General features: G+C 45.1%; 1 protein-coding gene across 1 annotated transcript in view; it reads left to right on the forward strand.

Annotated features, from left to right (window-relative positions):
* Positions 1-26,452, forward strand: part of PTPRE (protein tyrosine phosphatase receptor type E) — a 383,381-nt gene that overhangs the window by 347,466 nt on the left and 9,463 nt on the right. The window contains exons 15-18 of the mRNA XM_082267389.1: positions 5,096-5,172; positions 17,751-17,885; positions 19,759-19,884; positions 21,854-22,005. Coding sequence (XP_082123515.1) covers positions 5,096-5,172; positions 17,751-17,885; positions 19,759-19,884; positions 21,854-22,005 — 490 coding nt within the window. The remainder of the gene's footprint in view (positions 1-5,095; positions 5,173-17,750; positions 17,886-19,758; positions 19,885-21,853; positions 22,006-26,452) is intronic.

Here is a 26,452-nt window from a genome sequence, read left to right on the forward strand (position 1 = left end):
CAGAGAGACCAGCATGCCCCCTTTTCAATGCAGAGAGACCAGCGTGCCCCCTTTCAATGCAGAGAGACCAGCATGCCCCCTTTCAATGCAGAGAGACCAGCGTGCCCCCTTTCAATGCAGGGAGACAAGCATGCCCCCTTTCAATCAGAGAGACCAGCGTGCCCCCTTTCAATCAGAGAGACCAGCGTGCCCCCTTTCAATGCAGAGTGACCAGCGTGCCCCCTTTCAATGCAGAGAGACCAGCGTGCCCCCTTTCAATGCAGAGAGACCAGCGTGCCCCCTTTCAATGCAGAGAGACCAGCATGCCCCCTTTCAATGCAGAGAGACCAGCATGCCCCCTTTCAATCAGAGAGACCAGCATGCCCCCTTCAATGCAGAGAGACCAGGGTGCCCCCTTTAATGCAGACAGACCAGCATGCCCCCATTCAATGCAGAGAGACCAGCGTGCCCCCTTTCAATGCAGACAGACCAGCGTGCCCCCTTTCAATGCAGACAGACCAGCGTGCCCCCTTTCAATGCAGACAGACCAGCGTGCCCCCTTTCAATGCAGACAGACCAGCGTGCCCCCTTTCAATGCAGACAGACCAGCGTGGCCCCTTTCAATGCAGACAGACCAGCGTGCCCCATTTCAATGCAGAGAGAACAGCGTGCCGTGCCCCCTTCAATGCAGACAGACCAGCGTGCCCCCTTTCAATGCAGACAGACCAGTGTTCCCCCTTTCAATGCAGAGAGACCAGCGTGCCCCCTTTCAATGCAGACAGACCAGCGTGCCGTGCCCCCTTCAATGCAGACAGACCAGCATGCCGTGCCCCCTTCAATGCAGACAGACCAGCGTGCCGTGCCCCCATCAATGCAGATAGACCAGCGTGCCGTGCCCCCTTCAATGCAGACAGACCAGCGTGCCCCCTTCAATGCAGACAGACCAGCGTGCCGTGCCCCCTTCAATGCAGACAGACCAGCGTGCCGTGCCCCCTTCAATGCAGACAGACCAGCGTGCCGTGCCCCCTTCAATGCAGACAGACCAGCGTGCCGTGCCCCCTTCAATGCAGACAGACCAGTGTGCCGTGCCCCCTTCAATGCAGACAGACCAGTGCACTTACCTGCAGCGGCGGCGTCTCCTCGCGTCCTCCCGTCACCTCCTCCTTGGCCAATGGCATGGTTTTTGCCTTTCGGCCTTTCAGTCCGAGACCCGCTTCCTAATTGTCCAGGAGGAGGATCCGTGTGACAATAGCGAATTGTCATTCGCTATTGTCACACAATGGGTGGGACTCGGGGAGCACTGCTCTGCGCCCCGAGTCCACCGTTTTCTGAAGCCTATTAGAGCCTCTGGCTCTAATCAGGTGATTAAAAAAAAAAAAAACCCCCATTGAACTCCATGCGTCTGGCGCCCCACATGCAGATTAGGGGGCCGGAAGCATGGATAGGGGGGGGGCGGCGCCCCTGCGCCCCCAACGCACCAGCCACCACTGAGCTGTATGGATGTACTATGACTACACTATAGCTGTATTGATGTACTATGACTATACTATAGCTTTATGGACTTACTATGACTATACTAAAATTGTATGGCCGTACTATGACTACACTATAGCTGTATGGACGTACTACGACTATATTATAGCTGTATGGACGTATTATGACTATATTATAGCTGTATGGACATACTATGACTATACCCTAGCTGTATGGATGTACTGTGACTATATTATAGCTATATGGTTGTACTATGACTATACTATAGCTGTATGGTTGTACTATGACTATACTATAGCTGTATGGTTGTACTATGACTATACTATAGCTGTATGGTTGTACTATGACTATACTATAGCTATATGGTTGTACTATGACTATACTATAGCTGTATGGTTGTACTATGACTATACTATAGCTATATAGACGTACTATGACTATACTCTAGCTGTGGTTTTGTTTATTTTTAGGGATGTACAGGGTGTGTCCCTGACAATAGAACTCTGTGTGTGACAGTTCTTATCTCTTCAAACACTCGCATAAAAGGCGCCTAAATGAAGCCTATTACATGGTCAGTCCATATTTCTGGCTGGGTGTCATCATAGGCAGATCACATAGTGAATACTTCTGTATCTCAGAGTGTCATTGCTGCCTGTAGGATTATCCAGCTCTGCCCTCTACCACACGACTTCACTATCACTGCATTCAATATCATTAAAAATGATTGAAAAACTGAAAGAGCGAAATACATTCTTAGGCTGGCCTTACATGTTAAGGTTTCTTTCTTTCAGCCTAAATGGAGAAAAAGAGAAATGAAAAGATTCCCCCATCAACACTAAACAGCATAAGTGGAGGGATTTCTCCTGATGACAACTGTATTCTGACAGCCATGGCACCCATGCCTGTCAGAATATCCAAACAGTGTCTGATTGGCTACAGTACACTGTTAGGCCATTCATTTATTGGCCAGCTCCTTTGAGTTTGTAGATGGAAGTTTGTTGAGCTGGGTGGTGCTGACAGGGACACCCACAGCTACACATTTCAGCCAATTTAGCAGGAATTCCCCAAAATTTGAGCCATGTACAACCAGTATTACTGGCCTTGTAAAGTGTAACTTTACCCATTTTTTCACATTGCGATTTCCTGCATCCTCCCTGTTCCTCTTGCAAATCAGAAAAAAATTCTCTTTATAAAGGAGAACTTTTTTTTTTTTTTTAATTTTTATATTAAAATTTTTTTTATCTTTACAAAACCTAGATTTTAGGTAGGCAAAAAATGGCGTAAGTTCCCCCATGCACGCTCACATGCTCTGCGGGTCTCTGCGAGCTTTCTGTGTGTGACCTACCATCTCAGGAGCATTTTGCGAGATGCACACATGCCACGGGAATATTGGAATTGTACTTAAAGCTGAACTCCAGGAATTCCGCTCCTTTGTAAAAAGTGAAAGCACACTATGAGTTAACAGAGAAGTACAGCCAAAGCTCTTTTGGCTGTACTTTACTTGTGGATAACTGGAGTGCAGATCGTTCTGCACTCCTGTGACCTGTTTTCAGCAGACAGTGAGTTGAAGGCCGCTGTCGGCTGATGTCACAGAGCCAGTCCAAGCCCAGGAAAGATTGCAACCATATGGTCGTGATCTGCCCACATGTCCGGGCTGGCTCAGCCTCTCAGCAAGCTATTGAAAGCCTGAACCGGCCACTCCCGCCCCCTCAACAGTCTGGCAGCTCCAGTGAGCAGGGGGGGGGGGGGAGCAGCTAGCACAGAGTGCTGCTGACTGACAGTCACCAGCTCTCTGCTCAGGGAGTTCTGAGAACCGAGCAATCAGCAGTGTTTGATTGCCTGATTCTCAACCTTAGAGCTGGCAGATGCTGCCTCGGAAGATGGCTGTTGCTTTATTTCTGGGAGCCTTCAGGTCTAAGCATCCTCAACATTTGCGTCAGGGCAGCTGCTATGCCTGCCCTTCCTTCTTCCTGCCCAATCATAGAAGCCTTTGTGTTATGTAAACTCATTCATAAAACACAAAGGCTTCTCTGAATGGGCAGCAGAAGGGAGGGTCAGGCATAGCTGCTCTTTGTTCCACTCTGTCCTCTCTCACAGCCCTGAGTGTCAGTGTATGCTTCTATAGATCTATAAACCTCTCACATATATAAATAGTAGAGATAGGTTCAGGAGATGTCTTGCACCTCCTTGGACTTATATCATAGTGTGTCTGCACAATTTACAAAGGGGCTGAATTTCTGGAATTCAGCTTTAATTTCTAGTTAAAACTATATATAGCATATTGAAAAGCCCATGATGGTTTTAACTGTCTATCATGCTCATACATTATTTCATTGTCATGCACAGGTCAATCTCCACTAATTTTTCATGTCACGTTTCTTATAGTAATTTATTCTGGGGTGGGTATTGAAGAGCCCCTTGTTCATATCGCTCACTTTTTTTTTTTTTATGTTTATTGGTTAGAAGCATCAAGTCAATCCTTTTCAGGGATGGCCTCAGGACTTGAGCAGTGTATGTTATTAGAATCACAATGAGATAAAACAAGATACCAATGTTAGGACTTGATAGGGACTGTCAGATCAGCACTATGTACTGCTGGTACCAGAAAAGGTCTTTTACTCTCAAGCTAGCTATACATGTTACACACTGATTGTACAATCTCCTTTTGATTTACCCTAAGGGAGGCCATAGATTATGCAATTTTTTTTTCTTCCACCCATGGAAATTGCATAATTCCCCCAATAACACAGTCCGTGTTGGGGGAATCCTTCCCGAAGCACCATTCTGTTCTGCTGGCAGGGAACCTTCCCTGCCAGCAGAGCACAATGATTAGTATTGCCTGCTATAGCCGGCGGCACTAATCATTTGGGAAAACCCGACAGGCTGGTTGTATAAAAGTTGACTGCCAAAATTTCGATCCATGCATGGCCAGCCTAACTGTTGGTAGATTGTACAATTGGATTGTAAGATGTATGGTCAGCCTAAGGCCCCTTTCACACGGTCCGGTCCGTCAGACGGACTCCGTTTATCTCAGTGGGGGATCGATCCGCCGATCCCTCGCTGAGCAGAAGGATGGCAGCTCTGTCTCTGCGCTGTGTGCGGAGACAGAGCTGTCAGGTCCCCATGCATCTCTATGGGGGAATCGGATGAGAACGGACCGTCTGTCCATTCTCATTCGATCCGATCCGCCAGATGGATGGAAAATAGGGTTTCCATCTGTCCGGTTTTGACGGATCGGATGTCAGTGGACATGTCTCCGCTGACATCCGATGCCCCATAGAGATGTATTGGGCATCCCTTCAGATCCGCCTGAAAAATTGACAGGCGGATCTGAACAGACTCCCTGTGTGAAAGGGGCCTAATACTGGCCATTCATAGCAATTTCAACCACATGCAGCCAGCTTTCAATTTCAAACAGATCAGGGTAACTTATTTAGCCATTTATTTATTTCCATTTGCATCTATATGGCATCATTTTTGTAAGTGAATGTGGCTGGAATTGGAAGATTGTCCTGTGTATTGCCAGCTCTGGTAACATAAATCCTGTATACAGCACAGTCTGGGCCTCCATGGTACTATAAATAAAGATAGAACTGAAGGTTTCTTTTTCTTTATCATATAGATGACTTCAATCGAGTGATTCTTCCGATGAAGAGAGGTGAAGAATACACGGACTATATCAACGCATCCTTCATTGATGTAAGTGCTGTGAATTTTCCATAGATCCTCACTCAATAATCTGCAGCACAAACGGCGGTGTATTCATTGTCCCCAGCAGCCAATCACATTACAGCTTTTCTGGTTTTAGTTTGGAAAATGAAAGCAAAGCTTGGTTTAATTGCTTTGGGCAGCAGCATGTTTTTAACTGCATCATTAGTTTATATAAATGAATTGCTTGCTGAAGATGAATTGGTCATACACAAGCAGATCGTATTGTTAGAAACCTCCTTGGCCCTAAAGCAGAACTTTACCCATAACAGCTTGATAAAAATAATGTTCTTTAGCAAGGAACATACATTTGCATGAATAATTATGTTACCAAAATAAGTGTGTACTTTAAATTGCCTCCAGCATTGCTCCTGTTTCTTCTTTCTGGAGGCGGCCATTTTGCTAAGGCCCAGCACCCCTGAGCAGCAGTAAATCATAAAGAAGGACCAAACCCATCTATTTAACGGTTTAAAAAAACAGTTACATTTTTGGAATGTCGGAATTGCTGTCACATTTGCTTGTGTCCCGCTGTCACATTTGCTTGTGTCCCGCTGTCACATTTGCTTGTGTCCAAACTGTCAAACCATCAAATGGCCGGTGTCCTAATTGATCACATGTGCAGCACCATGGCAGTTGCAGATCAAACAGAAGCAGATTCCTTGGCTTTAAAAAATAGGAGGGTTTGATTCTGCTGTAAAAGGCTGTCAGCAGCAGATCGGCCTCTATAATCTCGTCAGGGCCTAAAAATGGAGAGCAACTGAGCATGTGCTGAGCAGGGTGGGGCATATTTTAAACAGTATAAGCACTTTTTTTTAATGTTTTACATCGCTATACCTGCAAAATTGGCCAGCCTGAAATCATCTAGCAGGACTTCATTTTCTTACTAAAGTTACACTTTAACTTGCTCAATCTTAACCCTTTTGTTGCCAGGGCCATTTTGCATTTTCTGCCCACATGTATAAAAAGATTATTTTAGACTTGAAGATTAGTTAAAACCCCCTAAACACTATATTTTCTGAAAGCACATATACTGGAGAATAAAATGGTCATAGTTCCAATTTCATATGTCCAACCATATTTTCGCAACAGTTTATCAAGCTCAAAATTTCAGTAAAAAATTCACTAAAGTTAAAAGGGTTTTAAACCCTTGTCTTTTTCAAACTAGAAATAATAAACATGACTATACTTACCTGCTCTGTGCAATTGTTTTGCACAGAGCAACCCAGATCCTCTTCTTCTGGGGTGCTCTGCCGGCACTCCAGGCCTCTCCTCTTCATCGGGAGCCACCACAGAAAGCTGCTTTCCCTGGGGGCACCTGTGCAGGCTCACTCCTAAGTCCTGCTGCTGCATCCATTGACACAGACAGCGGGACTTGGCCCCGCCCCCTGTTCCCGTGTCACTGGATTTGATTGACAGCAGAGGGAGCCAATGGCTCCTGCTGTTATGAATCTGTCCAACAAGGAGAAAGACAGCGGCTGGAGCCTCTGCATTCGTGCACATCGCTGGATCAGACCGCGCTCAGGTAAGAAAAAGGGTGGGGGGGGGGTCTGGGGGGGGGGGGCTGCAGCACAGAAGGTTATTCACCTAATGCATAGAATGCTTGAGGCTTTACAACCACTTTAATTTTAAGGCACACAAATGCTTTAAATTTGTGCGAGTGCGCAAAATGATGACAAACTTTGGTACCCTATATGTTCTATAGGAAATAATTGAAAAGCCCCTACAGGTCATCAGTTTAGAGTTATCAGTGAATGATGGGCCTAGAATAATTGCTCTCACTCCAGCATGCGTGGTGACAACATGTGTATCGCAAGTGATCTTTTCATAAGTAGGTGCCCCCAACGGATATGTTCACATATGTGGGGGCCAGGTTGGCTAAACATTTTTGTTTTTTGAGTGAAGGGCAAATTAAGTGTTGGTGTGTAACTTTATTTTTTTACTTTTTTCACTAAAACTTTATTTGTTTCACATAGGGCACAAAAATCCCACATAGACATAATATTTGTAGAATAAGTTATCTTTAATGGGAAATTAGGGTTTTTTTTTTTTTTTTTTTTTAGACCCCTGATGTCCCACCTGCCTTCCACTGAAGCTACTAGAGGTCAGCAGGCCAGAAATTCCGTAAATAGTTTACACATCACTTCCAGGCTCATTAGAGAGGAGCTCCAGGCTCCTTCAGAAAAAAATTAAAAGTCAGCAGCTACAAATACTGTAGCTGCTGACTTTTAATATTAGATCACTTACCTGTCATTGAATCCAGCGGTGTCCTCACCCGATCTGATTTTTCAATCGGCTCTCGGGTGCTGCCGCCGCCATCTCAGCTACGGGAAACTGGCAGCATCACAGCTGGTTCCCTACTGCGCATGCGTGAAGCGCGTTGTGCTTTGTGAATGGCCCGGTTGCGGGGGAAAGAAGGGGGCTGAACGTCCGGATGAGTTTGCTGTGGCGAGCTCCGCCGGAAGTGGGAGCGGGTATCTGTTAAAACCAGCTTCCCCTTTTGGGTAGAACTCTACTTTAAAGTTAGGGGAGATCAGTGAACAGATGTTTCCCTCCCCTCCACCCAGCGAAAGCTGCGCCATGCTGTCCATCCTCTTCTGAGATTTACACAGCTGACACACAGAACAGCCCTGTCTGACAGGGGAGGGGACCAACTGTTTCTCTGCAACAGTTTCACTTATAGGTCTCCCCACCAACAACACGTAACTGGAGAGTGAAACTAGAAGCAGCACAGTGATGAGCTCACCTGTCAGTCACTCTGCTCTCTCCTTCTCTCAGCTTGATTTTCACAGTGCAGCACAGTGCTAGGTTGCACAGTGCTAGGTTGTCTACTTGAGCTGTCTCTTTTTCTTCCAGTCTGAGTTCTACTGTACAGGGACTGTAAGAGGCTGACACCAAGTTAAATTCAGATACTTGCCCATAAAATAAATAGTTCAGTGAATACAGAGCTGCATTCATGTGTGCCTTTATAGCTGCCTGGATTTCAGTTTTAACAGATGTCCTTATACAAGTGCATGACCGAATCTAAATAATTGAGTTAATCTGTGCCAATTTTCCACCTTGTGCATGGAGTAAAGATTGTGTTGTATATATTGGCGGATTCATTTACGGATTTTCCTTTCTGACAGTTTTAAAGTGAGAGGGACAGCGATCTGGTAATAACTGTCACACAACAAGGCCTAATTATCAGCAGTTACATGACCCCACATGACCCGCAGTCATCCGTGGACGGGCAACTGGACATTATGGTTGTACATTTTCGCCATTAGTGCAGCTTAGGGTGGGAAGACGGACAGGATACAGCAACCCACTGCTCTTTGCCCAATAATTACCTCCATTAGCTTGTGATGGTTTTCTGTGTCCTGTTTAAATAATCATTTTTGAAAATATAAAACCCATGTACAATGATCCTATCCAGCCATATTATTATTATTATTATTATACAGGATTTATATAGCGCCAACAGTTTGTGCAGCGCTTTACAATGTGAGGGAGGACAATACAGTTACAATACAATTCAAAACAGGAGGAACTAGAGGGCCCTGCTCGTTAGAGCTTACAATCTAGAAGGGAGGGTGAAGTGAAACAAAATGCAATAACCGTGGGGGATGGGTTGATGGAGAAAATGGAGGTACATTTGTTAGGTGTGGGTAGGATAGGCTTCTCTGAAGAGGAGGGTTTTCAGAGATCGCCTAAAAGCTGATAGAGTGGGAGATAATCGCACAGATAAGGGTAAGGAGTTCCATAGGATTGGAGAGGCTCTGGAAAAGTCCTGGAGGCGAGGAGGAGGTGACGAGGGGGCTAGAGAGCAGGAGGTTTTGAGAGGAACGAAGAGAGCGATTAGGTTGGTATTTTGAGACGAGGCTGGTGATATCATAATGTATCAAATAAGCACAGAAGTAGCAAAAATAAAAGCATTTGTGTGTTCTTTGTAATAATTTGACCATTTACATGGAAAAAAAGGAAATAATCTTCAAAAAGTAAATTGTAACCCTCAGTACCCCTTAAATCATCTTAATACACTGCTCAAAAAATTAAAGGAACACTTTTTAATCAGAGTATAGCATCAAGTCAAATAAACCTCCTGGGATATTGATCCGGTCAGTTAAGTAGAAGAGGGGGTTGGTAATCAGTTTCAGCTGCTTTGGTGTTAATGAAATTAACAGGTGCACTAAATGGGCAACAATGAGACTACCTCCAAAACAGAAATGGTTTTATAGGTGGAGGCCACTGACATTTTTTCCCTACTCCTCTTTTCTGACTGTTTTTCACTAGTTTTGCATTTGGCTAGGGTCAGTGTCACTACTGGTAGTATGAGGCGATATATGGACCCTATAGAGGTTGCACAGGCAGTCCAACTCCTCCAGAATGGCACATCAATACATGTCATTGCCAGAAGGTTTGCTGTGTTTCCCAGCACAGTCTCAAGATCATGGAGGAGATTCCAGGAGACACGCAGTTACTCTAGGAGAGCTGGAAAGGGCCGTAAAGGGTCCTTAACCCATCAGCAGGACCGGTCTGCTCCTTTGTGCAAGGAGGAAAAGGATAAGCACTGCCAGAGCCCTACAAAATGTCCTCCAGCAGGCCACTGGTGTGAATGTCTCTGACCAATCAAACCAACTTCAGAATGGTGGCCTGGAGCTTGATTGGCATTTGTCATTGAACACCAGAATTGGCAGGTCCACCACTCGCGCCCTGTGCTTTTCACAGATGAGAGCAGGTTCACCCTGAATACATGTGACAGACATGAAAGGGTCTGGAGAAGCCATAGAGAATGTTATGCAGCCTGTAACACTGTGCAGCATGACCGGTTTGCTGGTGGGTCAGTGATGGTCTGTGGTGGCATATCCAGGAGGGACGCACAGATCTCTACAGGCTAGACAATAGAACCCTAACTGCCATTAGCTATTGGGATGAAATCCTTGGACCCATTGTCAGACCCTATGCTGGTGCAGTGGGCCCTGAGTTTCTCCTGGTGCACGACAATGCCCGGCCTGCGAGAAGAAACAATCAGTTCCTGGAGGATGAAGGAATTGATGCAATTGAATGGCCCCCACGCTCGCCTGACCTATATCCAATAGAACAACCTCTGGGACATTATTTTTTGGTCCATCTAACGCCACCAGGTTACACCTCAGTCTGTTCAGGAGCTCAGTGATGCTCTGGTCCAAATCTGGGAGGAAAAACCCCAGGACACCATCCGTCATCTCATTAGGAGCATGCCCCAACGTTGTCAGGCATGCATTCAACCATGTGGGAGAGTCATACAAACTACTGAGTACCATTTGGAGTTGCTGCAATGAAATTTCAGTAAAATGGACTAGCCTGCTGTATCATTTTTTCACTTTGATTTTCGTGGTGTCTTTGAATTCAGCCCTCTGTAGGTTTATAATTTTCATTTCCATTAAACAATGTGGCATCTTTTCGTTCCTAACATATTACCCAGTACATATCGGTATATATATATCCAGCATGAAATTTTTCTCCATTGAGATCTGATTTGTTTTCACAGTGTTCCTTTTGAGCAGTGTACATTTGGGTGCAAAAAAAAAAAAATATGTTTACAGTCCTACAGTTTTTTATTTTCTTTAGAAAGCAGCCTCAGCCTGATTAGAAAAGTCTGTCCCCTGCCAGCAGGTGCAAAGAAGGATCCTTGCTTTATCTGTGGGAAAGTAGCAGTCTCTTTGCAGAGGTCTGACATTATCCCTGCTGAGCCAGAGCTGTCAAATCAGCAGGGAGTGTGAGCTTTGATGATTGTAGAACTATTGGTCTGACTCAGTAGGTGGTGTGCTGGACCTCTGAAGAGGGACCACTGCTTCTACACAGAGCAGAGAACCTTATCTTCAGTGCTGTGGCAGGGGACAGGCTGTTCTACACCAGCCGCTTTAGCAAAGAAATGAACTTTAACACATTGAGGTTTTTTTTAGTTTGTTGCTACTAGAATGTATTTAGCTTATTTAAACTGAAAGTTCACTTGGGCCTAATTAAATCACATATCTCCTATAAACTTATCTAAAAACACGTATGCATCTCTAGTCAAAGCCTCCTTCTAAAGTGGTATGTATGTATACATAGAGCCACTTATCTTATAGCAGGGGTCTCCAAACTTTAAATTGAAAAGGGCTAGTTTACTGTTCTTCAGGTTTAGGGGAGGAGGGCATGCAAACTTTGGCTAGTAAAAAATTCCCTGGCATCCGTGGCAGTCAGTAAACAATGTCACATTGTTGGTTTTAGTGGGATAATGCCCCATTGTTGGTATCAATGGTAGGAATAGTGCCCCATCTATGGTGTTAGTTGAATTGGGCCCCATCCTTAAAATTGGTGGAAAGAATAGAGCCCCATCATTGGTGTCAGTTGGAGGAAAATTGCCCCATCATTGGTGTCAGTTGGAGGAATAGTGCCCCATCATTGGTGTCAGTTGGAGGAATAGTGCTCTATGGATGGTGTCAGTTGGAGAAATAGTGCTCTATGGATGGTGTCAGTTGGAGGAATTGTGCCCATTATTGACGTCAGTTGGAGGAATAGTGCCCCATCAGTGGAGTCAGTTGGAGGAATAGTAGGCCCATTTTTGGTATTAGTGGGGGAATAGTGCCCCATCATTGGTGTCAGTTGGAGGAATAGTAGCCAGCCATTGGTATTAGTGGGAAAAATAGTCAGTTGGAATAATGCCCCATCAACAGTGTCAGTGGGAGGAATAGTGCCTCTTCATTGATGTTAGTTGGAATAGTCCCCCATCAAAAGTGTCAGTGGGAGGAATAGTGCCCCATCAACAGTGTCAGTGGGAGGAATCATGCCCCATCATTGGTGTCAGTTGGGGGACAAGTGCTCCTTCGTTGGTATTAATGGAAGGAATAGTGCCGCTTTATTTGTGTCAGTTGAAATAGTGCCCCATCATTGGTGTCAATTGGAGGAATAGTGCCCCATCATTGGTGTCAGTTGGAGGAAAAGTGCTCCTTCGTTGGTATTAGTGGGAGGAATAGTGCCCCTTCATTGGTGTTAGTTGGAATAGTGGCCCATCAACAGGGTCAGTGGGAGGAATAGTGCCCCATCATTGGTGTCAGTTGGGGAAATAGTGCTCCTTCTTTGGTATTACTGGAAGGAATAGTGACCCTTCATTAGTATCAATTGAAAAAATAATGCCCCATCGATGGTGTCATTTGGAGGAATAAGGTCAGTTGGAGGTACTGTGCCCCATCAACGGTTTCAGTGGGAGGAATGGTGCCCATCATTGGTGTTAGTTGAAGGAAGAGTGCACCAAGGGCCAGATAAAGGCAAGCAACGGGCCACATCAGCTGGGCCTCAGTTCTGGGGGGTGGGGGGCGTCCCCCTGTAAGAACACAATAGTTCAATGGTAGAGATCGCTGTACTAATGTCAAATTCGGCTTCGACTGGAGCTGTCCATTTTTTCTTCTTTCAACCCAGCGGTATTAGGCCTCACACACACTGGACATTATAAAAAAAATACCAGTAGCGTCAGCTGTAGAAAGCTGTAGAGTTTTGCAGCGTTTTTGCAGTAGCGTTTTTCAGCATTTTTTTAACGTTTGCGTTTTTCTAGCAAACCTATACTTCCACTAAAGCCTATGGCTCAAAAATGCTCATTAACGGCGAATAGCCACATTTTTCAGTGGTATTTTTTGTGTTTTTGAGCTTTTGTGAGCTTTTTTCAGAGTTTTACAGCTGAAAAACTCCTCTCAAAACCCACTAGTTCTGAGGTTTTTTTTCCCAGCCAGAAAACACCTCTGCCAAAAACTCTGAAAACCGCCTATGTGTGCATGGACACAGAGGATAACATGCTGGGGAGTTGACTGGCTGCAAAAAAAAAAAGCCTGAAGCCAAAAACAGCAGCTATAAAAACACCCAGTGTGCATTAGGCCTTAGTGTACCCCAGGCTTAACCCTGGCCACATAAAAAAAATAATTAAAGGGTAACTCCACTTTCGTGGGAAAAAAATAGCAAATAAAGAAAAAACAATATAGTGTATACAATTGTGACACAAATCATATTGTGATTGAATGTTATTAAAAATGACCTTTCCTTTTCAATCTGCAGCTGTTGTAATTTTCTGAAAATGCAATGCAATATGGCTACCTGGAGCTGTTCTGTACACAGAATGTATACTGACCACACCCCAGAAACGTAATTTCCTGCTTGTGTGATTGGCTCACCAATTTTCCCAGAAGTGTGCCAAAGATACAAGTCAGATTTCTGGCATCCCCTGCAGCAAAAATGTCATGTTTTGGTGAGAGACTCCCAATAGGAACACATCTAAAGGGATGCAGGCCCAGAAGCTTTCCCCATTAGTGCCCTGCAGCTGCCACAGGTGATAGCTAATTATGAAACCACTCCCATTTGACCCACTCAGCACAGTGGAATTTCTTCAGAATACCAAAAGATAGGAATCTGCAACAAGTTTGTTAAAATCCTTGTAATATACAGAGATCAAAAAAACACCAATATCTCTCCTGCGCTCGAGTGGTATGCGGGAAGGTGAATCTTCTAGGCGGTTTTATGTCACAAATGAAGTGGTCTTGCTGCCCCCCTCAGGACCAAGGGTATCCAAAAGGCACTACAAGAAAACAACAAGAGAAGGGCGCACCGACTTTGTGCATTACCACTTAAACGTTTATTAAAATCAAAGAAGGGTAGCGTACAATATACTCACAAACGCAGCATATGAACAAGCATATAGGAAATGGGCACCGCTCGCTTCCAGGACACTTCTCTACTGCTGGATAGCGTGATGGCGTCCTCAAAACCTGATGTGGCTTACGCGTTTCAAGGGAGGACCCGATTGGCTCTGAGAAAGAGGGTCCTCCCTCGAAACGCGTAAGCCACATCAGGTTTGTAGGACGCCATCACGCTATCCAGCAGTAGAGAAGTGTCCTGGAAGCGAGCGGTGCCCATTTCCTATATGCTTGTTCATATGCTACATTTGTGATGATGCACAAAGTCGGTGCGCCCTTCTCTTGTTGTTTTCATGTACAGAGTTCACCCAGAGGGGAATGTTTTTTTCTCAACAAAAGTGGAGTTACACTTTAAAACTGCGTCCCCTTAGGTGATGAAGAGTATATTGTGCAATTTTGCAGGGAATGGGCTAACACACAGTAATACTTACTTATTCCAAGGTTTTGCGACAGCACTATAACGCAAACAGCAACCTTCCTCCAATAGCCCATCAGTTCTTACTAAATAAATACATGGGGCTGAATGTATACCAGAGGGCGTCGACATTCATTGCTGACATAGGTGTGCTCCTTTTATATTTTTCCATAGCAGATAGATCGGTACTGGTTTGGAGGTGGCCATCCAGCAGTAGTCAGACAAGCAGAAACATGAGCCATAGCATGGTTATATCAGGGGGAGGAAGAGACGGCAAGAATGTTATGTAACAAAAGATGGGAGGGCGATTCCTCGCACAGAGAAGCCTGACAAGGATTATCTATAGATATGTAATAAAACAACACACAAAGCAAGGCATGGGAGCGCCTGTACACAGCGACACCCTTCCCCCACATTCTACTGTCATAGCCTCATATACCCGCAGCAGACATCTATCCACACAAATTTTGCCTTTAGTGCTATTGAGGATTCTAGATATGATTCATGTGACAAGTCATACTGCTGTTTTCTTTCTTTCCTTTGTTGGGTCTTAATTCCTGGCTTCAGAATTAATGTATCCCCAGAGGGAAGTGCTGTAATAATACTTGAGGATTCAATTTAAGACTAAAGCCTGCCATACATGGATCGAGATTTGGCCATTTCAGCAGGGACAAGCCAAATTTGATGTATTGGCACCCCGGTTGTAAACAAGTAGATGTATCGATTAACTTGTGTACAATCAGCCTGTCAAGTTTTTCCCGAAAGATTAGTGGCACCAGCTATAGCCGGCAACACTATTCATTGTGTTCTACCTGTGGGGAGCCTTCCCTGCCTCTAGAACACAATGAATAGTGTTGCCTGCTATACATAGTTACATAGTTAGTCAGGTTGAAAGAAGACACAAGTCCATCGGGCTCAACCAATAAAAAACAAAAAACAGTAAAGAAAATCCAACCATACAATCCCATATACACAATCCTATGCCTGCAGTGGATCGAGAGGAAGGCCAAAAAACCCCAGCAAAGCATGATCCAATTTGCTACAGCAGGGAAAAAAAATTCCTTCCTGATCCCCCGAGAGGCAATCGGATATTCCCTGGATCAACTTTACCTATAAATATTAGTACCCATTTATAATATTTACACCTAGGAAAGAATCCAGGCCTTTTTAAAGCAATCTACTGAGCTGGCCAGAACCACCTCTGGAGGGAGTCTATTCCACATTTTCACAGCTCTTACGGGGAAGAAACCTTTCCGTATTTGGAGACAAAATCTGTTTTCTTCTAGACGTAAAGAGTGCCCCCTTGTCCTCTCTGATGACCTTAAAGTGAATAACTCAACACCAAGTTCACTATATGGACCCCTTATGTATTTATACATGTTGATCCTATCCTATTCTTAATCTCCTCTTCTCAAGAGAGAAGGCTATAGCTGCTGGAGGGATTCCTTCCTGCAGAACACAATAACGCTGCAGGAGGGATCGTCCATCAAGCCAGGGGTGTCAAACTCCATTTCATTGCAGGCCGCATCAGCATTATGGTTGCCTTCAAAGGGCTGGTTGTATCTGCCATGATGTTCTGTCTGAGCAGTTTCCAATAAAATTTCTTGTAGATGATACCAGCGGTGTGCGACCCTCCGTTTCAACTGGCATAAAAGTATATTTTTCTCAAATAATTATAAGCAGATGTCCAGATCAGCCCACCATCAGAAGTCAAGATTACCTCAATCTCCCCTACATCACAGTGAACCCCCCTTACCTTGTGCTGCTGCTGAAGCTTGGGCCGGAGCTGGAAAGCAGAATGTGCAGAGTCTGGAGGGGGACAAGAGGAGGGCTGGAGTTGACTGCCAGAGTCCTCTGAATGCTGAGAACAGGGGAGGCAGAGACGAGGTTGTGGTGCAGCTGCACAGAGAGGCTCAGGATCTGTAGAAGGAGTTCTGTTCCCTTCTCTGCTGCCGACTGCCGATACGGGGGATAGAGATGATCCTTTCCACAGCTGCTCAGAGAAGTGCAGGATCTGCCAGAGCAGTTTGGTTCTCCTTTCTTCAGCCGACTGCTGAAACAAGGTGGGGGCAGACAAAAGGGGGGTGATGCAACTGCAGGAGAGATGCGAGGGCCACATGAACTGGCCTTGCTAGCTGGATTCGGCTAGCAAGCCCTGTGTTTGACACATGTGATCAACACTGACTGTGTCGATGGGGGAATCCAGAAATTTAGGGCAGTACAGTGGCTAGCACTTCCGCTTAGCAGCACTAGAGCCGCTGGCTCAAATCCCAACCAGGGCACTACCTGCACATAATTTTCATGTTCTTGTGCCTGCCTGAGTTTCCTTCGGGTACTCTGGAGTCCTCCCACATGCTAAATACATGCTGGTAGGCTAATTGACTCCTGTCTAAATTGGCTTTATTATGAATGTGAGTTAGGGATCTTAGATTGTAAACTCATTGAGGGAAGGGACTGATATGAATGTACAATATATTTGTAAAGCTCTGTGTAAATTGATGGCACTAAATATGCAAGTTATGCAGGATTGTCCTTGATTCACATACTCGCCTACCCAGTGGATCCAGTGACCTCACAAATCTTCTGGAAGAATGGTCAAACATTCCCATAGACACACTCCTAAACCCTTTTAGACAGCCTTCCCAGAAGAGTTGAAGCTGTTATAGCTGCAAAGGGTGGCCCAACTCAATATTGAACCCTATGGACTAAGACTGGAATGCCATTAAAGTTCATGTGTGTGTAAAGGCAGGTGTCCCAATACTTTTGGCAATATAGTGTAACATAATCTGACTATACAATCTCCTTTAGATCTACCAACAACTCTATAGGGCAAGTGCCTGTCAGCCTGGATACAGTGTGAATTTTTTGGGTGCCCCCCCCCCCCCCCAGAAAACATGTTAAGGGGAACTAACATGGTACAGCCTCCCCAACCCCCTGGTCCCCGCTCTACTTACCTCCAGCGATCTTAACCCTTTATGCTAGGCATGTGTGACCGTTTTGGTAAATCCAAAGGTGACTATGCAATTAGATTGTTATGTGTATGTATCGGTACGCAGTACTGAGACTACGTTCACATCTAGGCTATTTTATAGGTGTTTTCCAGGCGTTTTTTTATAGCCGTTTTTACAAGCATTTTACAGGCGTTTTTCAGGCGTTTTTTGCAGGTGTTTGGAGGAAGGCATTGACATCTAACAAAAACGCCTGTAATCTGCCCAAAAAGAAGCTCAGGTACTTTTTGGTGCGTCGGGCGTCTTGCTCAAGGCGTCGGAATGCTCAGATGTGAACAGGGGCCATTGAAATGATTAGGATTTGTCTTGTTGGGCGTTTTTTGAGCTGATCCTTAGAGCTGAAAAACGCCCCAAAACGCCTACATGTGAACATAGCCTAATAAAGTATTCATACTTGTTCCCCCCCGAGGTATCTGTCAGCACCAGGTACTCTGTATTATTGTATATTTCATATCTGTCTTTCAGGGCTATCGACAGAAAGATTATTTCATTGCGACACAAGGGCCGCTGCCGCATACGGTGGAAGATTTCTGGAGGATGGCGTGGGAGTGGAAGTGTCACACAATCGTCATACTGACAGAGCTACAGGAAAGGGAGCAGGTATGGCAAGGTGGGGGCTGGGCGGTGATGAAGCTCGGAGCATGCTGGCCATTTTATGTCTGCAGTCTTTCAGATGAGATGATTTTCTCCTATGTGTGTAGAGGGATCAGAGAGGTCTCCATTGATTTCCATACAGATGATGAAGCAGAGATTGTCAGCAGTGATAAACAAATACGTTTACAAACGAGGCCAATTTCCAAATTGCACATTCCCTCCTGTAATCCATGCATACAGATTTATCCATGTAATCTATGCTGCCGGTTCCTGAATGACGCCATTCTGCACAGATCAGACAGGTCTGCATGTGGATCATTTGGTGAATACCAAAATAATGATTTGATAATTCTCTGGATTTGACTGTCAGTTTTCATTGGCTCCATGAAGAATTGTATTGTGATTTTCAGCACAATAAGCATAAGCTTATAATAAATGATAGATTCTTAATGATATTGTGGTTCCCCCCAAGCTGATGAAAGATTTAGGTTCCATTTACATTTATAGGATGTGTGAGCGCTTGTTGTGTTATGCTTGTACAACATGCATTGGGTTAGGGCAGCACATTGACAATTATGGGCTGCCAACGCAACGAAATATCCTGAAAATCAGACGTGACTCAGAAATTGTAACACAATGTTCTATGGTGCATTGACATTTGTTGCAGTGCGGTGAAGCGCATGTACGTTGCCTTTGTACGCCATTCAAATGAAAGGCATAGCAGTGCATGTAACTGCAATAATTCTGTTACTGCAATACGATAGTCTAAATGGGCCCTAAAAGAGAAGTTCGGGAATATAAAAAAACACAGTCATACTCAATTGGATGCAGCATTGATCCGATACTGCATCTGTCCACCCGCCGCCCCTACACCCAGAACTGAGTGATCAAAGACCACTGATCGCTCAGTTCTCAGTCTTCAGTGAGAACTGTCATTCACCGGCTCTCTTCTCTACCCTCGCTCACTGAAGTGATGGGAGGTGTAGGGGCCGGAGCAGCTGGCTCGGTCTCCCAGCGGCTCGCTTAGAGGCTAAGCCAGCTGTGGGTCCAGGTATCTGGGGGGATCCTGGCATTAAAGGTGGGATCTTTCCAGAGCCTGGACTGGCTATGTGACGTCAGCTAACAGTAGACTTAAGCCCTCTGTTGGCTGAAAACAAGTCACGGGAGTGCAGAACTAAGTGCACTCCTGTGACCTACAGGAGAAATAGGGCTAAAAGAGCTTTGGCCCTACTTCTTCTTTTCCTTTAATGCTCTTTAGGTCAAGAGGTGATCGTGGAAAACCTAACTTGCTCCATGGTCACTGAGCATGCTGGTGCTTTGGTCCTCTTAGATCTTGCTGCAGAATGTGTGTAGGTACTCGTATGTTATCACGTACCTTGCAGGACCAGTGGTAGCTATTGGTACTTTATTGTACATGATGGCATCGGTGAGCGGGACAACAGCATAACTGGTCAGAGATCAGCAAAAAGAAAGGCTTTCTGGGACTGGGCATCACAGCTGGAACCAGTGGGGAGGAAGGTGGAGGGACTGTGGTGAAGGTCAGTTTTACTCAGTGTTAAGCTGAGCATACATGGATCATGCCAATTAGCGGACTGATCGAAAAAAAACTGAATGGATTCCCCTATACACACAAGTGAGGTGGTTGGAGGAATCCTGCTCCTCACTGCCATGAAGATCCTTATTCAGACACTTCTGTTTATAGAGTGACAACACTCTGTAACTGTCTCCCAGTTGCTGTCCTGCGTTGTCACTCTTACTACAAGCTGGAGTGCCTGCAATGTACATTGTAATCTAGTTAGAGTTTACGTCTACTTCAAAATGTCTTGTGTGACATTGCTTAGTGAGATGTGTGTTCAATGTCTTAATTTTTCCTTCACAGGAGAAATGCTGTCAGTACTGGCCATCGGAAGGTTCCATAACATATGGAGAGATCACTATAGATATAAAGGGTGATCGGTTACTGGACACGATAAGTGTCAGAGACTTCCTAGTGAGCAGTAATCAGGTAAATAAATATATAAATGTTTTTTTTGTTTTTTTGTTATATAAAGAGAATTCATAATAGTTTGGGATCAATGATATTTTATTGCTTAAAGCTGACAACTTATACTTTATTTTTACTATTTATAATAAACCTTTGTGTGATTGCCTTCAGACTGCTTCTCTTTGATCGAAACCACACACAGCTCCATATTAAGAAAACAGTCTAGGTAGTGAAGTGATGAATCACTCTCCTCATTCTTAAGGCCCTGTTTACATTGACTGCGGCTTTAAAATCGTTCGACTTTATCTAAAATCATAAGATTTCCAAGCTGCGTCTTTGAAGACATCTGTGCGGCTTCATTCACAATAGGAAGTAGGATGCGACTTGTCGTGCGATTTGACCTGTGAAATCGCATGACAAGTCGCTCCAATGTGAATGGGGGCTTAGTGTGCACATCCCAATATATACTGTATATTTTGTAGAACTGATCACAACAAACAAGGGGCAGCACAATGCTTTAGTGGTTAGCACTTACTGCATGCTTTGCAATTGGGGTGCTTTGTTTGATTCCTGGCCAGGAGAATATTACTATTATTATTATTATACAGGATTTATATAGCGCCAACAGTTTGCGCAGCGCTTTACAATGTGAGGGAAGACAATACAGTTACAATACAATTCAAAACAGGAGGAACTAGAGGGCCCTGCTCGTTAGAGTATCTGCATTGACTTTGCATGTTCTCCCAATGCTTGCAAATGTTTCCTCTGGGTACTCTGGTTTGCACCCACACTCCAGACACAAGGTCTTGGTAATTTAATTGGCTTAATCCTGTCTAAATTAGCCCTGGTATGTTTGTATAAATTGGCTTTGCACATGTGTTATAACATAATGCATGCCAGTTCAAAGCCCTAGCAAATTGGAAGGGTTGAGGAAAGCCCTGGCCAAGAAAGTTCTGTGCAAAAAGGCTCTTGAGTATATCAGATATGATGCCCAGAGAGCTGGCATTTATGGCACTTTTCCACTGCAAGTACCGGCTCGGCTCTACTCGGCTCTGCTTGGCCCGGTTTGCTTTTCCACTGCTGGTACCGCATGGTACGGTGTTGGAACGGTTCGGTACGGTATGGTTTTCTTTTCCACTAAAGTAGTACTAAAGTTAAGTGGGTGGGATAACAACGGGGTGGGTGGGATTCTCTGACCAATCAGTGGCTAGTAGTGACTGCATGCAAAGGATTGTGGGATATGGTACCGGGTATGGTACCTGTTGTAACCACAATCGAGTAGGTACTGTTTTTGAGAGCCGTACCCTTCGGTTCCATGCAGTGGAAAAGCCCCGCCGTACCGTACCGAACCGTTCCCACACTATACCATGCGGTACCAGCAGTGGAAAAGCACAAAAGCGAGGCGAACCGTTCGGTTCCATGCAGTGGAAAAGCGCCATTAGAATCACTGATAGTCTGATACAACTGAAGAGATATACAGCATAGGAAAGAAGAATCTGCCCCTGCTCCAATCCGTCAGTCTCCCTCCGCTTTTGTGTGTTCGGGTGTTGACCTGGTAGCCAGTCCACTCTGATGAAGTAGGTCCTCAATGGGTGAAACGTGTTAGCTAGGATGGCCTTTGGCAGGGGAAGTCAGTGTGTGCTGGATTGGATCAATAAAGTTTTATTTGGAAGTGATGTTATCGTAGTGCGACCATTCTGTTCCTTGGAGTTGAATGGATATAAACACACACAAAGTAAAGAAAGAGAAGTAAATACAACAAAGAAAATAAAAAATTGTCTTATCAGAGAAATCCAGTTTGAGTAAAATGCAGTTTTTATTATTCAATTAATTTGTATGTGTGCAAAGCAAAATAGAGTGGGATAAAAGGTAAAACGAAAATTAGCGCACAAAGCCTAAAGGGTAGCTTGATTCGAATAGCAACATGAAACTTTAGAGTGGAAGGACTCTTATTTCTGCTGTATAACTGACACAAGCCAATGTTTTATAGGAGAAGCAGACGCGCCTGGTCCGCCAGTTCCACTTCCATGGGTGGCCAGAAATAGGAATTCCTGCAGAGGGGAAGGGAATGATCGACCTGATCGCAGCCGTCCAGAAACAACAACAGCAGACGGGGAATCATCCCATCATTGTGCATTGCAGGTGAGACACAGTCAACCACCCCACCTCTATATCTATATATATATATATAGATATATATATATATATATATCTATATATATATAGATATAGATATATATAGATATACATATATATATGTACAGTATATCATTCTGTATGGCTGAGGTCGTGTCACTTAATCCTAGCCATTTCTCTTGGATGCACCATAGGACAAAGATCTATTACAGTCTCCTAATTACGTGCCATATTTTACAGATTATCTGTTCAGATAAACTAAAATTTATGGCATGTAATCCTGAGACTGTGTTGGATCTTTGCCCTATTTCTCAAACTTTTTTCAGGCAAGGCACTTTATAAAATTATAGACACTCTCAAGGCACGCTCTAAAATTATGGACAGTTTTGAGGCACCTCATTCTAAAATGAAAAAAACTATTCTAATAGTTTTACAAAATGCAGCAACATCCACACCAGGACACCCAACATTAGAGGTGATTTATTCTTCCAATGCAAATACACTTTTGCACACTGGTACTGACTAGTATTCCAGTGTTTCTCTTATCCCTGAATTTCTCTCCATCAGTCAGCTAAGGTGACCCCAGTGCTGAGGGAGAGAGGCAGAGGAGGGTCAAACAAGGATGCTGTGGAGGCAACTTACATCCTGCTTATCAACTGGTGACATCATTGGTTGTTAGGATGTCAGTGTTGCACAATGAATGCTCTTGGCTTTGTGTAACTAAAAGGCAGGTTTGATCCCCCTGCTTGCTTTCATACAATTTGTGATTCATTTTTAGGCATTTTGCCAAGGCACCACTAAGGAAACCTCAAGGCATCCTGGTTGAAAAAGGCTGGTCTAACCAAGAGAAATAATGAATGTCAGAAAAAGTCCAGTTTTTATATGTAGAAATTAAAAAAGTTAATGTTTTATATACAGTGGGTACGGAAAGTATTCAGACCCCCTTAAATTTTTCACTCTTTGTTATATTGCAGCCATTTGCTAAAATCATTTAAGCTCATTCTTCTTCCTCATGAATGTACACATAGCACCCCATACTGACAGAAAAACACAGAATTGTTGACATTGTTGCAGATTTATTAAAAAAGAAAAACTGAAATATCACATGGTCCTAAGTATTCAGACCCTTTGCTGTGACACTCATATATTTAACTCAGGTGCTTTCCATTTCTTCTGATCATCCTTGAGATGGTTCTACACCTTCATTTGAGTCCAGCTGTGTTTGATTATACTGATTGGACTTGATTAGGAAAGCCACACACCTGTCTATATAAGACCTTCCAGATCACAATGCATGCCAGAGCAAATGAGAATCATGAGGTCAAAGGAACTGCCTGAAGAGCTCAGAGACAGAATTGTGGCAAGGCACAGATCTGGCCAAGGTTACAAAAAGATTTCTGCTGCACTTAAGGTTCCTAAGAGCACAGTGGCCTCCATAATCCTCAAATGGAAGACGTTTGGGACGACCAGAACCCTTCCTAGAGCTGGCCGTCCGGCCAAACTGAGCTATCGGGGGAGAAGAGCCTTGGTGAGAGAGGTAAAGAAGAACCCAAAGATCACTGTGGCTGAGCTCCAGAGATGCAGTCAGGAGATGGGAGAAAGTTGTAGAAAGTCAACCATCACTGCAGCCCTCCACCAGTCGGGGCTTTATGGCAGAGTGGCCCGACGGAAGCCTCTCCTCAGTGTAAGACGCATGAAAGCCCGCATGGAGTTTGCTAAAAAACACCTGAAGGACTCCAAGATGGTGAGAAATAAGATTCTCTGGTCTGATGAGACCAAAATAGAACTTTCTCTATCGCTCATTGACAGACGTAGTCCTCGGTGATACAGCACCTTCGGGTTATGTTGCCTCCACAGGAGTAGGACTAGACAGGAAATGAAAAATGCTCTGGCCACACCCCAGGGGCAGTCCCCGAGGGTATATCCTCTCTCTCTCCGCCACAGCAAATCAGTTTTTTTTCTGTCTAGTCAGGAGTAAGGACCTAGATACCTTGCTGGGATCTTCGGTCCTGGCAGGATTTTTTTCTTAGAAAATAATTTTTTAAGACAGCTTTTTTTCTCCAGTGTTCCTGTGAGATCTTCAAGCAAGAAAGCTGAACTGGGCGACGGGTGGGATGTTGAGATCCAGTGGTCACCCCAGTTCAGCCTACGAGCGCGTGCAGGCCATAGCTCCGCGCTGGGTCGGCCGCGACATAGTCCCACTGGACGGGGACTGACCCTGCGAGTTAAACGTCTCGCTGAAACGCCAAAGACCATGAGTCATGGCGTCCGGATTGGTCGACAGCCCTCCCACCTCGGTGGAGAGGGGTACTGTCAGGAGTTGGAGCCCGCCTGGTTCCGGTATGGTGAGTAGTATGTTCCCCCTTTCTCCCTGACGGGTCTTGTGGTGAACGCGGGCCCCTCTCTGTAATGGTAAGGATGGGTTCCCCTCTATCCTACAACATGTCACAGATCCCCCTAATTGAGTGTGATTTTTGTGTACAAGAAGCCAGGAGGAGGCTTGGTTTGGGAGCTGACAATCTAATTGTAAAAATGTGTAAATGATTGTAGTCAGTGGCAGTACTGGAACTTTACTGTGATAGTATAAGGTATCCTACCTGTCAGTAGCCACAGGGCGATGTCTATACATGTATACTGCATTCCAGATCATTCCTCCAGCTAAGCAGATGCCTCCCGACGGCCACGGACCGCATACGGCCCGCTAGGGTCCGGTACCTCCGACCACGCTGACCACCATGAGGGTGAAGGGTTGTGAGGCCGAGATCCTTCTGCAGACATGCCGCTATTCTGTGCAGGCCACCGCCATTGTCTGGTAGATCGCACGAGGCCGCCATTTTGGTGTAGCCTCATGTCTCCAGCATGGGGGCGGCCATGTTTGAGGTGACTCAAACACCTCATGGAGCCAGGGGGAGGAGCCGGCAGGCGTGTTAAGGGGCGGAGCCGCCTCTTTTACCCAGGAAATAGGGCCAAAGACTTCCTGTCTGTAACAAGACAAGCACTGAGCAAGCTGATGAAAACTTCTGTGCATCAGGGATGAGCCTTGGGGTCTGTCTCTCTCTCTGTGGGGTCCAAAAAGGCAGGTAACACTGAGGGGCGCTGTTGCGACTGGGACACACAAAAAAAAAAAAAAAAAGTTTTTTTTTTTTACTTTGTCATTTTTTTGTCGCTGGCAAGTGTCTTGTATAATCATTGACCCTGCTGCATAGGTATCCCCACCTGATCCCCTCAAGGTGGCCGCAGGACCCTCCAGTACCCCACTTGTTTTTAATGCATTATCGGCAGTTTTGGAGTCTTTGGTATCCCGGGTGGAGGTGGCCTGTCAGGGACGGGGGTCAAGTAGCGACCCCCGCCTACCCCTATTGTTTATCAGATACTTCAGATACGGATTCGGAACTGGTCAATGCAGTTGCAGGTCCCTCTTATGGGGCTCTTGTCTCAGGTAATATCTCCTCAGCAGTGACAAGAGTGGTGGATGCACTAGTTGTGTCCGTCCGGGAAACCTTTAGTCTTGAGGTTATACCGGCAGAGGTAGCTGAGACTGAGATTCCTTTTTGGTACTTGTTAGCCTACCAAAAGGGCTAAGGATTTTCCTTTACCCAAATGGGGTCGTGTTGAAACGAACCCCTGTTATTTCCAAACGCATGGCTAGGTGCTATCCGTTTGAGGAATTTCTCTTTATAGGATAGACGGTACCACCTGAGTTCTTGCTACAGACTGTTAGGATAAAAAGACCTCGTAACTAACGAGGACCTTCCTTTTCTGCTCATATAGAGTTGTTCGTTCCGCGAGGGCGGGCGATAAGGCGAAAACCTCCAAAGCCCCTTTAGAGGGGTTTCAAAGGGCGCTGGTCGGGTAAACAAAGAGTCCGGCTCAGCCAAGCCTGAAGAATATAGCCTGATGCGCCCCTACCCATCTCTGGGGTGGGGGGGGGATGTCTTCACCTGTTTCTTGAGGACACAGGATCGAGTTTCGATCACTTCCACCGGTGCGATTCTTCCCTTCTAACATTGAACGGTTTCAGGGGTTCTATTTGAACCTATTCACAATGCCCAGGAAAGAGGGCAAGGTGCGTCCAAATCTGGACTTGGGAAGAAATAGAGTCCATCCGTACAGTGGTGGCCTCCCTGCATCAAAGAGATTTCCTGGCGTCCATAGACATATAGGATGCCTATCTTTATATCCCCATCATCGCAGGACATCAGTGTTTTTTCGCTTTCCCAAAGATCATCCCTGGTTCCCACCAGGAGACTGAACTATCTGGGCCTAAGGTTGGATACATCCTGGGCAAGAGAGTTTCTCCTTGCTGGGAAACTCCAGAAGGTTCAGTCAACGATTCGGATGTTGCTGTCCGTCAATTGGCTGGGACTGATGGTGGCCTTCTTAGAGGCAGTACCGTATACCCAGTCTCATACCCGAATTCTCCTGAAGGAGATTCTTTTTTTAATGGAATCAG

This window comes from Pelophylax lessonae (assembly GCF_965119305.1).
Source record: "Pelophylax lessonae genome assembly, chromosome: 9".
Lineage (NCBI taxonomy): Eukaryota > Metazoa > Chordata > Amphibia > Anura > Ranidae > Pelophylax > Pelophylax lessonae.